Source organism: Protopterus annectens, chromosome 1.part0 (assembly GCF_019279795.1).
Source record: "Protopterus annectens isolate FY-2018-M chromosome 1.part0, PAN1.0, whole genome shotgun sequence".
NCBI lineage: Eukaryota > Metazoa > Chordata > Ceratodontiformes > Protopteridae > Protopterus > Protopterus annectens.
In genome coordinates, this window is record NC_056725.1 from 417,390,482 (window position 1) to 417,407,257 (window position 16,776).

Consider the following 16,776-nt stretch of genomic DNA (forward strand, 5'->3'; position numbering starts at 1 on the left):
ACATCTGGGGCAAGAAAAACTGAAGAAAATGACGTCGGCTGCATCTTTTATACCCCTGGCGCACTGACGTCAGGGAGGAGGCGACAGCAACTGACGCCGGACCTAGACTTTGGAACTCAGGCTGACTGCAGATAGCCTGCCAGCAGGATAACCCAATTGTAATGACTGCAACAGTGAATACACTCGAGCATCTACATTTATGGTAGGTACACAACTGTACTTTCTCTGCACTGTCCTTTGGCTTATCTACTGCGCCCAGGGTATTCACAAAGTGGCTAGCGCCAGTTATTGCATTCTGCAGGCAACGAAATAGTCAAATATACCCATACCTGGACGATTGTCTAATTCAGGCAGAAAGCCAGGACATACTTTTGAATCATCTGGCCTTTGTACAAAGGGTTCTAACCTGTCTGGGGTACACCATAAACGAAAAGAAATCTCATCTGGTACCCTGTCAACAAATTATATTCCTGGGAGCAAGCTTGAATACAACTTCCCAGATGGCTTTCCTCACGCCAGAGAAACCAATTCATTTGACAACCTACTTCAAACAAGTGGCCACAAAAACCCTGCTATCTGCAAGACAAATACTGCAAGCCTTGGTGTTCATGGCCTCCTGCATTCTTCTAATTCCATATGCAAGACTGCTTTTGAGGAAACTACAGTGGTATCTAAAAAGCCTATGGTGTCAACATTCCCAGGATCTAGAAGCAATGATTCTTATCATACCTTGCCTACACCTAGAGTTCCTTTGGTGGGCAGAGGCCTGCCACCAAAACAAGGGACTACCTTTCACACCACCCCCTGCCGCCCAGACCCCTAACAAAAGACACATTAGACTATGCATGGGGGGGCTCACCTGGCAGGAAAGTGCATTCAGGGCAAATGGAACCCAAGTCAAATGCACCTGCATATCAATCAAAAAGAAATGTTAGCTGTACAGAATGCTCTGACAGCCTTCAAGGACCACATTCTTCCAGGACAACTAATGGTAAAGACAGACAACACCACTGTTATGTGGTACATAAACAAGCAGGGGGTACACATTCTTACCCCTCTGCAGACTAGCCATGGCATTGTGGAACACAGCCTTGAGCTACCAAGTGCACCTACAAGCTCAATTCCTGCCAGGAAAATTAAATACACTGGCAGACAGACTAAGCAGAAACCTCATGGACCCACACAATTGGAAACTGGAACCAAAGATTTTCAACATGTTGACAAGCAAATGGGGGAGCCCAGATATAGACCTATTTACCTCTCCCCAGAACTACCAATTGGATAAATTTTGCACAAGGACTCCCCACAAACAAGCCTGGAAAGTGGATGTTCTGTCCTTCAGCTGGAAAAACCTATCAGTCTATGCCTTCCCCCCTCTGCCTGTGCTCTCCAAAGTACTACTAAAAATCAAACAGGACAAAACAAGGGTGATTTTGATTGCTCCAGACTGGCCACACCAACACTGGTAACCCCTCCTGCACAGTGTGTCACTTTTATCCCCATGGCACCTGCCTCAGACTCCTTTCCTTGTTGTCCTAGTAGGAGAACCAGATTCTGCACCCTCAGCTTCTAACACTGAACCTTGCAGCCTGGCTAATTACCTAATCTCTCCTTTACCATCCCTCAGTAAACTTGTGATGGATATCATTTTAGTGGCAAGGAGGCCTAGTACTAGAAAATCTTATGCTGAAAAATGGAAAGGTTCTGTGCCTGGAACCAATCTCAAGGGATGAGTACAGCAGCACCCAATTTACCTCAGATTTTACAATGCTTAACTGAGATGCTTCACAAGGGCCTGTCTTTTTCCTCCATTAAAATCCACGCCTCAGCCATTTCAGCTCATTATAACACAGAACCTTCCCTCTTCTCTCATCCACTGCTCAAGCAGTTCCTCACTGGGGCCAAAAATTTGAGACCACCCAGGAGAGCTCCAACCCCTGCCTGGGACCTTAACTTTGTTTGGGAGAAACTCACTCTACCTCCTTTCGAGCCAGCTGCTACTGTGGACTTAAAATTTCTTTCTTGGAAAACAGCTTTCCTTTTAGCAATTACTTCAGCTAGAAGGATATCTGAATTATGGCAGTGGAGCCTTTCACCATCTTTCATGCGGACAGGGTGTCCCTCAGAACCAATCCATCCTTCATGGCCAAGGTGGTATCCAGTGTGGCTCTTAAACAGTCCATTCATTTGCCAACCTTCTTTCCCAATCCACAGAACAAAGGGGAATGGATATTGCATTCATTAGATGTGCACAGGCAACTTGGGTTCTACTTGGACAGGACTAAACCTCAAAGGAAGTCTGAACAACTGCTGGTGGAATTTGCTGCTGGGGCAGAGGGGAGGGCTATTTCAAAGCAAGCCATTTCTAAATGGATAGGCCATTGCATTAATTTCTGCTGTAAGCACCATGGAAAACCTATCCCCCAGGGGATCAGACGTCACTCCACCAGGACTGCATCTACCTCTACAGCCTTTCTCAGAGGTGTCCGTACCAGGGACATCCTAGAAGTTGCTACCTGGAGTTCTGTACATGCTTTCACCAAGCATTATCATTTGCCAATTTTCTCTAAAACCAGAGCTGGCTTTGCCAATGCAGTCTTGCAGGGCCTTATAGCTGGTCCTAATGCTATTTAAATTCCTCCTCCCAACCATAGCTTTGGGGAATCTACCCAAATGTAATGACTGCAACAGTGAAACACGAAGAACATAGTACAGTTGTGTACACTTACCATAAATGTAGATGTTCAAGTGTATTCACTGTTGCAGTCCTGGATGTTCTTCGTGTTTCACTGTTGCAGTCATTACATTTGGGTAATCTGCTGGCAGGTTGCCCTCAGTTGGCCTGATTAACAAAGTCTTGGGTCCCTGCTTTATTGTTGGAGGTTTGTCATTGTATTTTTATATTTAATTGCTTCCCATTAGGGGGGCACCTGACATCTGGGGCAAAAAAAAAAAACTGATGTAATGGCGTCAGCTGCATGTTTTATACCTTTGATGTCATGGAAGAAGGGACAGCAACCGACGCAGGACCCAAGACTTTGTTAATCAGGCCGATTGAGGGCTACCTGCAAGCAGATAACCCAAATGTAATGACTGCAACCGTGAATGCACTCGAACATCTACATTTATGGTAAGTGTACACAACTGTACTTTCAGAAACTGCTAATGTAGCTCTACAGCCACCCATCTCAAAGCCCTTTCTGAAAGCTGCAGTCTTTATAATCCATTCTTTCACCCTGTACTTTTGGGCATTTTACAATTAAGTGGTCTTTCAACATTTCCAGGCAATCTACCATCCTTGTGTGCTGTGTCTTATTAATGCATTCAGCTAGTCAGTTCCTTCAGTTACTTGCCATAGCCACTGTTCTACATATCACACTGCTTCTTTTCCCACCAGCCCTTCCCTTAGCCCAGTGACTGAAATTTTCTCTGCATGTTCTGCACTCTAAATCATGCTGTTTTTCTAATGTTTGTATGCACACATTTAACTTTTTGATTTCATTTTCCTGGTACTTCACTGTAGTTTCTACACAGTGAAATTTTGCAGCTTGCAATTAAACGTTTGTTACTTTATTGTTATTATTATTCACTAAATTCTACAGCCTTAAGTGTCAAGGCCATGAGCTCCATATTCACCTCTTCCATATGCTGCAGAATTTTGTTGATCTTTTCCTTTCATTTTGATGATTCAGAAGTTCCAAAAAGGTTGGTTTACTATGCAATTCAATTCAGATGCAACTTCCTCATGGTTTTGATCGTACAAACCCCCAGGTTTTATGAAAAATAAACTTTATTAAACATCCACCAGGCACGGAGTTGCTCAGATAGGCATCCTTTTCATACAGTCTCACTATTGCCTCCATGAAATGTTGCCTCTCATCTTAAATCCACTTCTGTAGGTTTTTTCTCCTTCTCTTCTGTAGGTTGCAGGTCTTGCAACTAATCAGAATTAATCTGTTTAAGGAAACTAAGGAATTAAGGAACCACTTTTCTTCATAGAGTGGTCCTTGTATACCATGGGCGCTTGTAGTGAAGTGATCCTGTTGCTGTAGTGGAGGATTATCTCTCAAAATGTATTGTCCTGGTAAGTACATATCTTTTACATTTTTAGACTGGTTCTGTAATTAGATGGTTGATTTAGAAGAGACCTTTAACACTGTTTGCCATTTGTCTTTGAGACAGCTTTCAAACAAGAGTCTGTGATATCAGCAAAGTTGTGTGTTACTGACAGTGAGGCATTAACTGTAACTATGTGATTACCTCAGTTCTTCCTTGACTACTGCATTGTGAAAGTGATTTCAGACCACTGTTGTATTCTTACCACCAAACCACGATAGAACAAGAAGTAACACCAAACTACCAAGCCAGCAAAGGAATACCATGAGTCTTGTATTAGACAAATTTAATAAAACTCACTCTCTAGCGCCTCAGCTTAAACCAGCCTTCATGGAGTTGCAAAATAATCATCACATAACACCCATATATATGTGTGTGTGTATGTGTGTGTGTGTGTGTGTGTGTGTGTGTGTGTGTATATATATATATATATATATATATATATATGTGTGTGTGTGTGTGTGTATATATATATATATATATATATATATATATATATATATATATATATATACATATACATATACACACACACACACACAAAATCAAATATAATTAATTAGATATTATAATTAATGAATCATTTAAAAAAAAAACTTTTATAGAAACACCCTCCAGTTACATTCATTGTTCAGACCCACTGGAGAAAGTGTGTTAAACTTTAAAATATACAAATATTCCTTGTACAACAGTTTCTTTTTTACAATCCCCTCATCAGTCTCTAAAATTTGTTCCAAAATACAAACTTTCAATAACAAAAAATCTCTTGTTATGGCAAGCATAAAAATGTGAAGCTATAGGACTTATAGCATTATTATTTTTTATATCTCTAACATGCTCCTGGAGCTGTAACTTGAATACTTTTTTGTTTCCCCTATGTAAAAGAAATTGCAGCGGCAAGATAATGCATATATTACTGACTTGGTCGTACATGTATATACATACAGAAGTAGAACAAACTCTAGCACCATTAATTTTTTCAAAGCACTTAATGTTAGGACCAACTGAACACCTTCCACAAGGGAAGGTGCCACGCACAGTAGAATGAATATTCAACTCTTCTCCTGGTTGTATGACTATTGTGCACCAACATATCTTTGATATTCCTACTTCTTTTAAATGAAATACATGGAGCTCTATATAAAATTTTTACACCATCCGTGTTAATCAAATAGGGCCAATAATATTTAATAACATCAATAATTTTGTGACTCAAAATATTGTAAATAGTCACAAAATAAACCTTTCTACCACCATATAATACATTAACCTCCCTGTTTTCAGTTTTCCTTTTAAGTAAGGGCCCATTACAGGCTAAGTAGAATTCTACTAATTTATGTAGAGAATTCAAAATAATCCTTTCATCATACCCTCTCTGTCTAAAACTGGCACAGGTATTTAAAATTTCTCTCTCTAAAGTAACTTCATCATTGCATAATCTGCTCACCCTTAAGAGTTCATTGTACGATAGAGCTTCCATAGTATGTGGGGGATGACCAGTCTTACTATCTAAAATGTTACAGTCCCCAGTACCTTTTCTATATATACTGGTTGTTATAATGTCATCCCTAATATCCAATCTAACATCTAAATAATTATGTGATTTTTCCCATCTGTAAACCATCAAATTTTACCTAAAACCGATTAACATGTAAATTATTAATAAATAGGTGGGGTATATCTGCACCACCCTTGCATAAAAAAATTAAATCATCTTTATATCTACAATACAAGACAACAAACTTATTAAAAAACTAAGTCTGTACAGAAATTGTCTCAAAAAGGCTCATAAACAGGTTAGCATACATGGGTGTGAAAGACACACTCATGGCAGTACCTTGTTGTTGATGGTAAATAAAGTTATTAAACTCAAAAAAATTATTTGTCAAACAAAAATAAATTAATTCCATCACATAACTACTAACAGGACTATCACCCAAGAAAAACTTAAGGGCTTCCATTCCCAACTCATGAGTGTTTTTTGTATATAGACTTTTAACATCTACGGTGGTGGTGCTGCGGTAGCGTTGTTGCCTCACAGTAAGACGCTGTCCGGTTCGATTCTCAGCTAGAGCGTCTTCTGCCTGGAGACATGCGTGAATGGGTGTACCTTCGTTGAAAGATGTGCGTCAGAGCTGGTAACTCGGCATGTAAAAATCAACTACCAATCATTAGAGTTCCGCTGTGGCGACCCCTAACCGGGAAAAGCCGAAAGACACAAACAAAACTATCCAATAATAGTCCTTGTCACATTTTATTTCCTTCAATTTATCCAAAAGTGAAAGGTATCCTTAATATAAGAATCTAATTTAACTACGTACTTCAAAAGATATGAATGTAGAAAAATTCCCATGTTATGGAGAAAATAATTCTGTGTTGCCACTATAGGTCTACCTGGGGGGGCTTACATTTTTATGAATTTTCGGCAAGCAGTAAAACTTAGCCATAGAGCTGCCCTCAATGCTGAATTTATGTTGAACATCCTGCTTTGTAAAATAACCCACTCTCAAACCTTTGGTTACTAATTCTTTAAAATTCACTACAGTTTGATGAAAAGCATCAACATTAACTACCCTATATACTTGATCATCGGACAGGTGATCCATGCACATTTTCAAATACTGCTTATAATGCTTCACAATGATTTTTCTACCCTTATCTGAGGGTTTTATAACAACATCTAACCTCTTATATAGTCTTAATAAAGATTGCCATTCACTTTTACTCATATTATATAACACATTTTTCTTTTCAGGAGAGAAATCTTTCATAATATTTTCCAGTGCAAAATTTAGCATCTTTGAGAACTGTGTTATAACCTGATTACAGAAAGGGGGATGAAAGCTCTAGTACAAGTAACCTTATCTGTATTTAAAGTACAGTATGCATTAACATTTTCATCAACATCAAAAGAAGAATCACAAGAAAAAAAGTCCATTTCATCATCTTCACTTAAAGATATATTAGCTTCCTCATTAACCAGGTCACACCTGGTATCAGACTCATAAGTAACCAACTGCAATTTTCTTACCAACTTGAAAAATTCTGCTTTATTTATTAGTACTTGTATTCTTGTCTTAAATCTGGTCAGTGCAAAATGTTATGATCTTAGCTGAAAAATTGGTTGTACAGCAAGGTTAAGATAAAACTAAATTTGTCACACTATCTTGAGGTTACACAATTCAGTTCACATAGGGTTCATTAGCATATCTTCTAGTTAAGAAGCTTTCTACTGGGGCTCTGAGGTTTTTCAGAGTTAGTACTACAAATATTTCACTGCTACCTCCTAATCCCCTTCCTTCATTTGTCACCTACCTACTACTACTGTTGTGTTTGTGATTGCACCATATGTCAGGTAGTTCTGTAGTAACCATTAAAAAATTCTGCATTGAAGGCAGCTGTCATCAAAGTAGTCTGCCAGTCAGGTAACCTTCCAGTCAGGCTGTAAGCCCATTGAATATTGTGATTAGTAACATGTATCTGGTATCTATGCAGTCAGTATTGAAGGACTGCTGCATTGAAGGTAGCTATCATCAAACGCATTCCACATTGTGAATCTTGTACACTGCTCTTCATTTGGGCAGTCCTGAGTGATAGAATACCCACCCCACTCCCAATATACCAGACCTGCAGGTCTGCAGTTTAATACTTCAAATTATATCAAGTAAAACTATTTTGTGCGTTAACTGTAACATAAAGAATTAAATATGCATATCTGCAATTGGCTGTGATTGATGTGGACCAATACAAAGTAATTTATTCGTTCTTCTTCTAGTGCTCATTCTAAATAGTGCAATGCCAAGTGTACCTGCAGGCCACCTGCTGCCAAAGCAAACATACCGTAATGTTGAAGAAGATGCAGCAAGTGTCTTGGAGAGGAAAAGAAATGTTATCCGCTGTCTTATTATTCAGATCATGAAAGCTGAAGGAGAGCTACACATTGACAATCTTGTCTTCAGGGTATGGATTCTTCTCTTTGTAAGCCTTTAGCATTTACATGCATAGTTTCTATTTTTTGTGTGTCTGTATTTTGTGGATGATGCATTGTCAAGTGCATCATTCTCTGACTTTGACCTAAGTTCATAATGAACTCTTCATTCAGTGGACCAACATAAACATTGGTCAGGTATTGGAAGAATGTTGTCTTTGCCTCGGAGGTTTGGTTAGACGAGTTCATGGCAAATGCTCCATCCCCATTGAGTATTGATAGAGTGATGTCTATCCAGACTTAAGAATGAAGTTGAGACAGATTGGCTGTCTCAGGTGACTTGGAATGCACATGCATCTTTTTTGACATACTGTTGCATGCCACACTCTTAGAATAGGTTTAGAGAGTTAACAGCTCTGTCTACATTGTATTGGTTAACAGCCAACACCTCCAGTCATGACCTTTCCTGTTACTGCCACTTTATGTACTGCAAAGTTATCTTCTCTCAGAAAAGGAGGTGCCTACCCAACAAGAGATCACATTGATCTTTCTGGAGCAATGATTGAAGAGGAAATGTCCTCTGTTGTGGAAGTCTGTTATTCAATTTCTTAAGAGAGCACAGGTAATTACGTAGCAATTTGCTGAATATAGAGACAAAATGACAGATATTAATTCCATTGTTCGTGTCTCTCCAGCACTAATAACTTTTTTGAGTATAAGCTGTGTCATGGGCCATACCAGCTGACTTCAGGTATCTGTAACAGTAGGCAGATGAACACCACAATTCCTTGTCATCTTTAATAGGCCTGCTAAGATGTCATTCATGTGTCCAGGTTTTGTTATCCGTCATTTAGACTCAAGTGGGGAGGTCTCCATTTTTACTTTCAAACCAAGGCTAAAGGTGACCATCTCCAAATTGTATTCTGTTTTCCTCCAGTGAGTCAGAATATTTGCCCAAATACCTCTTACTAGGTATTAAAAATTCACATCTGTAATCTATCTGAAAATGATTGACTAAGTAGCATGATAGTTTTGGTACAGCTATGAGATGATGATGGAGAGAAATGTTGAAGTAGCAAATTCAGAATAATCATTTCATTGGCGTGCTTTTTTAATCTTGGATAAAAAATGTACCTTCAGTAAGTGGATACAAAGGGCTTAATTTAAATTATACAGACAACGAAACAAACTTGGAAAAAAAGCACAACCAGAAAGAGAAAGACATGGAATGCAGGTAGATCAGTACCAAAGGCAACCATAAACAAATGTAATTACCAGTGTTAAGTGAAAACAAACTGTTCCACCTTGGGTGAAGTACAAATCACTTACTGTTAATGAACCAGGCTTTGCAAATGATTCATTGTCTTAATAAAAGAAACCATTGCTGTTAGAGCTTTTAGTCAAAAAGTGTCCCTCAGTGATGCTGCTGGTTTGTGATGAGACACAGATAGTGAACTGTTTTCTTCTGTTTTTGTAATGCTGGTATGCATGCTTTTTGATATTTTATTATGTCTGAAACTCATAAAATGAAGAAAACTAAATTGCAGACAAAAAAGTAGCTTGCATTGTAGCTAAAATTTAAGATTTTATTAAGGAACACTTTAGTCATGAAGCCCTTATCAAAAGCACTCGAATGTATTTGTTTGTGTTCCAGTGAATGCTGCTTCTGATGTCTAATAAAAGTGTTATCAAAACCTCTAGCTAAAAATAAAGTGATTTTAGTCAGAAATGCTTCTCATCACAAGTTTTAATTGGGAAAAATTGCAGATAGTTTTAAAGATTTATTTTGTTTTTTAACGTCATTTCAGGTAAAGAAAAGCATACTGCCTTCCTTGCTGGCAACCTTTGTTTCTGCAGGTGCAAACATTTAACCATAAGAAATCTGAACAGTGTGTTCTAAGTGAAATTTACAAGGCCTATTTCATGGGTTCTGTGGTTGACTACCGAAAAGAAATAACATTGAAAAGCTAAATATTGAACGAAAAACATCTACACCATAAATTTCCAAACTCAGCTTTTTCCTTTAAAAAAATTAATAAATAAATCGAATGGCTATAGGTGGCATCCAAAGGTGCTGTGGAATCCAGCTAAATAAAATACCTGTCATAATAACACCCTGTTAAATGTGCACTCTCTAATTGATAGTAATACACACCTTTTCTGTATGTATATATACAGAAAAACATCTTCTTTTTACAAATACTACTGTGAACAAATACTCAAATAGTGTTAACACGTATAATGAAACTCTTTCCTATGCATCCTTACATGCAAAAAACAAAGTATAACAGATGAAAAAGGCAATCCCAATGAAAAAAGCTACACTTTCAACAGAAGAACAACAGCTGTAAGGAATGACAGCCCTTTGTAGCTGTCGCTGTTTTTAATTATGACTAGTAAACAGTTTTGCCTTTGAATACTCTTACGTTTCTTTGGAGAAGGGGACAACAAGCCATCAATTGTAGACATAGCTCATCAGTTCTATTTTGCTCCCTCACTAACATAGATATAACAAAGGGAATATCGGACATTCTCCTGCCTAACTTGCAATGGATTCTCTTATGCCGTCCTTCAACAAAGTTTTGAGTTTTTGGTAAACACAAATAATTTAGGCAAGATATGTTCCAAAATAATTTAATAGGAAGCAAAGCAGGAAATCGAGCAGAAACAGAAGCACGAGTTTTAACTTTTCTTGGACCACCTAGAACGTACACATCGGTAAAGTATGTTTACAGTATCCTTACCTTCAACTGAAAACACTTTCTGAAGCTCATTAAAAGCGTGCATTACCTCATCTCCATGTTGAAATGATAAAGCTACAACTTTCATTGGTAGGTACTAGGCTATTGGCCGTAGGGCCTATATAAGCCTAGCCAAAAAGGTACCCTGGCTTTTGCCACCCAAGAAAATTATTTTCTTGTGCTCCTGTTGAGCAGAGCCGCAGAGGTGATCCCCGGGGTGAATTTCCTATTTCCCATCCAATCATCAAAATTTTTCTTGAAGAGTAATGATGAGGAACTTTGTTTGATGTAGATAAGTAGTTTGTTCCAGAGTATGGGAAGTCTCTGGAACAGGAATCTATCCCTCCAGCATGTTCTGTTTACAATGTGACAAGGTTTAGATCCCGAGAGCGTGTAACATGGAGGGATTAGGATTTCTTTAAGTGGAGCATGCCAACAGCTCTGGGTTTGACATAGCTTTATATGTTAGCCAGAGATTGCCTCTGAGTAGGCGTTATGCGATGGAGTAAAGCTGGAGTTTTTTGAGACTGTCTGCGTAGGACATCTGTTTGAGGCCGGTAATCCTCTTTGTGAGGTATTTCTGCCGCCTTTCCAGTTGTTGTAGATGTCTTGTGAGGTACATACCAAAAGGGGGGTTGTACTCTATAATGGGTCTAATGAGTGACTAGTAGAGGGGAACAATGACCTCTTTTTTCCTGGATGGAAAACCTTTTGTGATGAGGCGTGCCATGTAGAAAGATTTCCTGACTACTGTGGCAATGTGATTATCAAAGGAGAGACTACTGTCCACCTGTGTCCCAAGGTCTCATCACACTTTCGGTGTTAAGTAGATTACCACCTATGTGGTAGCTCATGGGTACAGAGTTTTTACCAAAGGGGATGACAGTGCACTTTTTGGAATTGAGCTTGAGGCCATGGCTTTGACACCAGGCCCTTTTGTAGGATGTCCACATTGTTAGGAGTTTTGATTATGGGTCCTGTGATTATGGGTCCTAGTGTGCAGTCATCTGCAAACTTCATTAGCCAAAGACCTTCCGTGTTAGCCTGTACTTCAGAAAAGTAGATACCAAACAGGAGAGGACCCAGGACTGAACCCTGTGGTTTTTCACTTGTCACTGGTCTGAAGTCGGATTTGGAGTCTGCTACTTTCACAGTGTGGGTTCTGTCAGAGAGCCAGTTGGCAACCCATCTTCTGACATATGGATTTATACCTAGTTTAGTGAGTTTATCTATAATTCCAGAGTGGGCCTTAGCGAGATATAGATAGGCTGTGTGAACCACCTTACCCTCATCTACAGCTTTGGTGACTACTTCAAAGAAGTCTTATAAGGTTTAGAAGACATGATCTGCCTTTTACAAACCCGAACTGGATGGGGTCCAGAGTTTGGAGATTACTAGTGTCTTTGTGTACAAGATCCATGATGGTACGTTCCATGGCCTTGCAGAACAGGCTCGTTAGGCTAATGGGGAGGTAGTTCCCGGGGTCCGTGTTGGCTCCCCCTTTGTGGAGTGGGATTACCGTTGCAGTGCGCCATTCAGTGGGCACAAAGCATAAGGTGAGGCAATGATTGAACATGGTGCTTAGGTAGGGTGCCAGTTCATTCTGCAGTTCTTCTAGAATGCAGCAGGGGATGTTGTCAGGTCCCATGGATGCTGTGCTCTTTCTTTATAGCAAGTGAAATTCTGCAGAGTGCACAAGCCAAATACTTGAACCTTTCTCCAAATACTTTGAGCAAAGTGAAACAAACAGCCTTTGCTTTCTATGTTTGGAATGTTATGTTTAATACTTTTAATAGCAGCCATTTTGACATCGCACAATACATACTGTACATTTGCACTCAAGTCACATTCATAGATTCATAGATTATTACTAGGCTAACTGCCCTCATGGACCATTTTTAACAATTACCCCCTGTGAGAATCAAACCCTGCACCTTGTGTTTCTAAGATAAACACCTTAACCATTAGGCCACCCTCCCGCCTCAGAAATCAACTGTAAAATACACTCCCACATAAAGTTGTACGTTTTAAAGGACTTTTTACTCATTAAACAGTATACAAGAGGTAAACCGTCTGTACCTCCTCCTTATGTTAACACATGTATACTGTACAGCTGTCTACAAAATACTGCTTTGGTTAAGAAAACTCCGTCCGTGTACCAGATTATATACTTACATAAATCACTTAGATTTTCTTTAGTAGGAAATACTAATACATGCAAGTTGGAGTGAACATCAGCCATAAGTTTCTGCAAAACATACTCCTTTTCAACTGACGTACTCAAAGAAATTGTGCTCAAGTGAGTAGAGATTTTACTGTCTGAAACTAATGTTTTGCATCTAATCCAGTTAACCTGTTGAAGCATGTACTTTCCACATGGTAAAGCTAATCTTCTCTCTAATGATGTACTAGCAATTACATCATCCACAAGTAATGTAGGCATGTCTCTATATGCTATCGCTTTTTCCTTTAAACTCTTACATGCCATATACTTCTCCACTGCAGTAAAGTCATTCGTATGGTGGAGTGTAACTATTTCAACAATTCTTCTTTATGTGCAACACTTTTTGTTCAAAGGTGTGTACTAGGCTAATGGCTCTGGAGCCTTTACAAGCCTAGGCCATAGACGTGCCCTAGCATCGTGCCGACCAACATTAGTTCCCAGTGCCTCTATCAAGTAGAGCCACTGGGGTGAACTTTCTATTTCCCATCCACTCATCAAGATTTCTGTTGAAGAGGGCCAGTGAGGTGCTGTGCTTGACATGTATGGGAAGTCTGTTCCAGAGCATGGGCAGTCTCTGGGTTATGAACCTGTCCCTCCAGCATGTTCTGTTGATTGTGGTAATGAGGTTGAAGTTTCTCGAACATGTGGTGTGGAGGGATTTGGATTTCTTTATATGTAGCATTTTTGACAGAGCTGGGTCAGACATGGCTTTGTAAGTCAAGCAGAGATTGTCTCTTAGTGGACGATATGAGACAGAGAGAATAGCTGGAGTTTTTTGAGTCTGTCCGTGTAGGACATATGTTTAAGGCCTAGGATCTTCTTCGTAAGGTACTTTTGTGGCCTTTCCAGCTGTTGCAGGTGTCTAGTGAGGCACATGTCAAATGGGGCATTATACTTGATGATTGGCCTAATGAAGGAAGAGTAGAGAGAGATGATGACCTCTTTCTTTTTGGATGCAAAACCCTTGGGAATGAGATGTGCCACATAGAAGAACTTTCTGACCACAGTGGCAGTGTGCTGGTCGAAGGAGAGGTTGCTGTCAACCTGTGTCCCCAGATGTCTTATAATGCCTTAAGTGTTCAGTGGGCTCCCATTGATGTGGTAAATAGTGGGAACTTAGTTTTTTCCCAAAAGGGATGACTACTCATTTTTTTGCATTAAGCTTAAGACCATGGTTTCTACACCAGTCATTGTTCTCAGTGAGGCCTTTCTGTAGGATGTCTACATCACTTGGAGCGTTAATAATGGCTCCCAGCTTGCAGTCGTCTGCGAACTTGGTCAGCCAGTGTCCATCCGTGTTGGCCTGGACTTCTGAGAAGTAGATGCCAAACAGGAGAGGACCTAGGACCAATCCCTGTGGGACTCAACTCATGACTGGTCGACAGTCTGACTTGGAGTCTGCTACTTTCACGCTGTGAGTTCTGTCTGTGAGCCAATTTGTAACCCACCTAGTGATATAGGGGTTGATGCCTAGTTTGGTGAGTTTATCAATAATTTCTGAGTGGGGAATGGTATCAAAGGCCTTGGCCAGATCGAGGTAGGCTGTATGAACTGCCTTGCTCTCATCCACAGCTCTGGTGACTGACTCAAAGACGTCAACCAGGTTGAGCAGGCATGATCTACCTTTCACAAAACTAAATTGCGTGAGATCTAGAGTTGGAAATTCCCTGTATCATTGTTAATTAGGTCCATGATGGTGCACTCCATAGCCTTACATATCAGACTCGTCAGGCTAATGGGGCGATAATTCCCAGGGTCTGTAGTCGCTCCCCCTTTATGGAGAGAGATAACTGTAGCAGTGCACCATTCGGTAGGGACAAAGCCTGAGGTGAGGCTGTGATTGAACAGGGCACACAGATGTGGTGTCAGTTCACTTTCTAGTTCATGCAGAACACATCCAGAGATGATGTTGGGTCCCATGGAAGCTGTGTTCTTGGCCTTGGACAATGCAGCTTTAACCTGTGCTGCAGTAATGCTGGGTGCCTGACAATCCTCCGGTATTGTGATTGGTCATTGGGGGGGGGGGTAAAGTTGGCACTGAATCTGTCAGCCAGTATGTTGGCAATATTTATTAGCTTAATATAGGAGGTACCATTGTGCAATAACTTGGAGCAAACCTGGGTATTGCCGTGGATATTCTTGATATAATTATAGAAGGCTTTGTGGTTGTTTTTTAGTGTCTGCCACAATTCTGCCTTCATAGCTGGCTTTAGAGGTTTTGATGACGGAACTCAACTTTTTGTTGAGGCGAATAAGGGAGTTTTTCCAGTCTTAGGACTTCACCTTTTTCTGCAACAGTTTCCTCCTTCTGTTGTAGAGTTTATTAATGGCAGGGGACCACCAGATTGGATTCCTTTTTTTGGAGGAGAGCGTCTTGGTTCTGTTGGGTATGGCTTGTTCCATACATTTATGCACATGTTCGTACAGTGCATTGTTATAGCTGCTACATTTTTCTAAAAATTGTCCCGACGATACCAATATTTTGTTCTTTAACTGTTTTTTCTGTATTATGCAAATAATCATATATGACTAACATGTCTTTACCTTTCTGAGATTTTACAGTTCTGTATAACATTCCTGAAATAGCTGGACCTTTCTGAGATGTTTCAGCCATATCGGTAGCTTAAAGATTGCCTTACGCACAGTTTACCCTTACACCTCCTCTACTTGTATATGAACTATGTAGTCGAGACAGAAAACAAAATAATTTAAAACATTATAGTGATTTCAACAATATCTGTACAGTTGTCCGCATGTATGATTTGGCAAATTTTATGCCGGATGCCCTTCCTGATGCAGCCATCTCCATTTATCCTGGCTTGGGACCGGCACAAAGAAATGCACTGGCTTGTGCATCTCCAGTGGCTGGGAGGATAGAGGAATGGTGAGGATGCAGGGAGTAGAGGTGGCGAAGGTGGATGAGTTTAAATACTTGGGATCAACAGTTCAGTGTGATGGTGAGTGTGGAAGAGAGGTGAAGAAGAGAGTACAGGCAGGATGGAGTGGGTGGAGAAGAGTGTCAGGAGTGATTTGTGACAGACGAGTACCAGTAAGAGTGAAAGGGAAGGCCTACAAGAGGGTAGTGCGACCAGCTATGTTATATGGGTTGGAGACAGTGGCACTGACAAAAAGGCAGGAGTCCACTGGACGTGGCAGGGTTAAAGATGTTAAGATTTGCACTGGGTGTGACGAGGGTGGACAGGATTAGGAATAAGTATATTAGAGGGTCATCGCAGGTTGGAAGGTTTGGAGACAAAGCCAGAGAGGCAAGATTACGTTGGTTTGGATATGTGCTGAGGAGGGATACAGAGTATATTGAGAAAAAGATGTTAAGGATGAAGCTACCAGGTAACAGGAAAAGAGGAAGGCCTAAGATAAGGTTTATTGATGTGGTGAGAGAGGACATGCAGGTGGTTGGTGTGACAGAGCAAGATGCAAAGGACAGGAAGAAATGGAAACAGATGATCCGCTGTGGCGACCCCTAACGGGAGCAGCCGAAAGAAGATGATAGTGATTTCAACAATAGTATTGTACTTACTTTTTATGTAAACATTTTTATTCTAATATTTAATATCCTACTGTATTTAAAATTTATAGTTAAAATATTTCGTTAAAGGTATGTAAACCATGACTTCTGTATGCTGTGCATTGCATACCTTTCAGTTGGCCAACTATAACCATTCGAACATTTGTATTCGCAGAACAGAGAGTTCATTGCTCATTTTTCAGTTAATAACTGATCTGAAGTAGTTTACTTCATTTGATCT

At 40.0% G+C, this 16,776-nt stretch overlaps 1 protein-coding gene across 2 annotated transcripts in view; it reads left to right on the forward strand.

Moving 5' to 3' along the window:
* The window catches only part of CUL9 (cullin 9), a 2,881,018-nt gene that overhangs the window by 2,199,357 nt on the left and 664,885 nt on the right, over positions 1-16,776 (forward strand). For both annotated transcript variants that reach the window (XM_044060287.1, XM_044060293.1), the window contains exon 29: positions 7,892-8,076. In XM_044060287.1, coding sequence (XP_043916222.1) covers positions 7,892-8,076 — 185 coding nt within the window. The remainder of the gene's footprint in view (positions 1-7,891; positions 8,077-16,776) is intronic.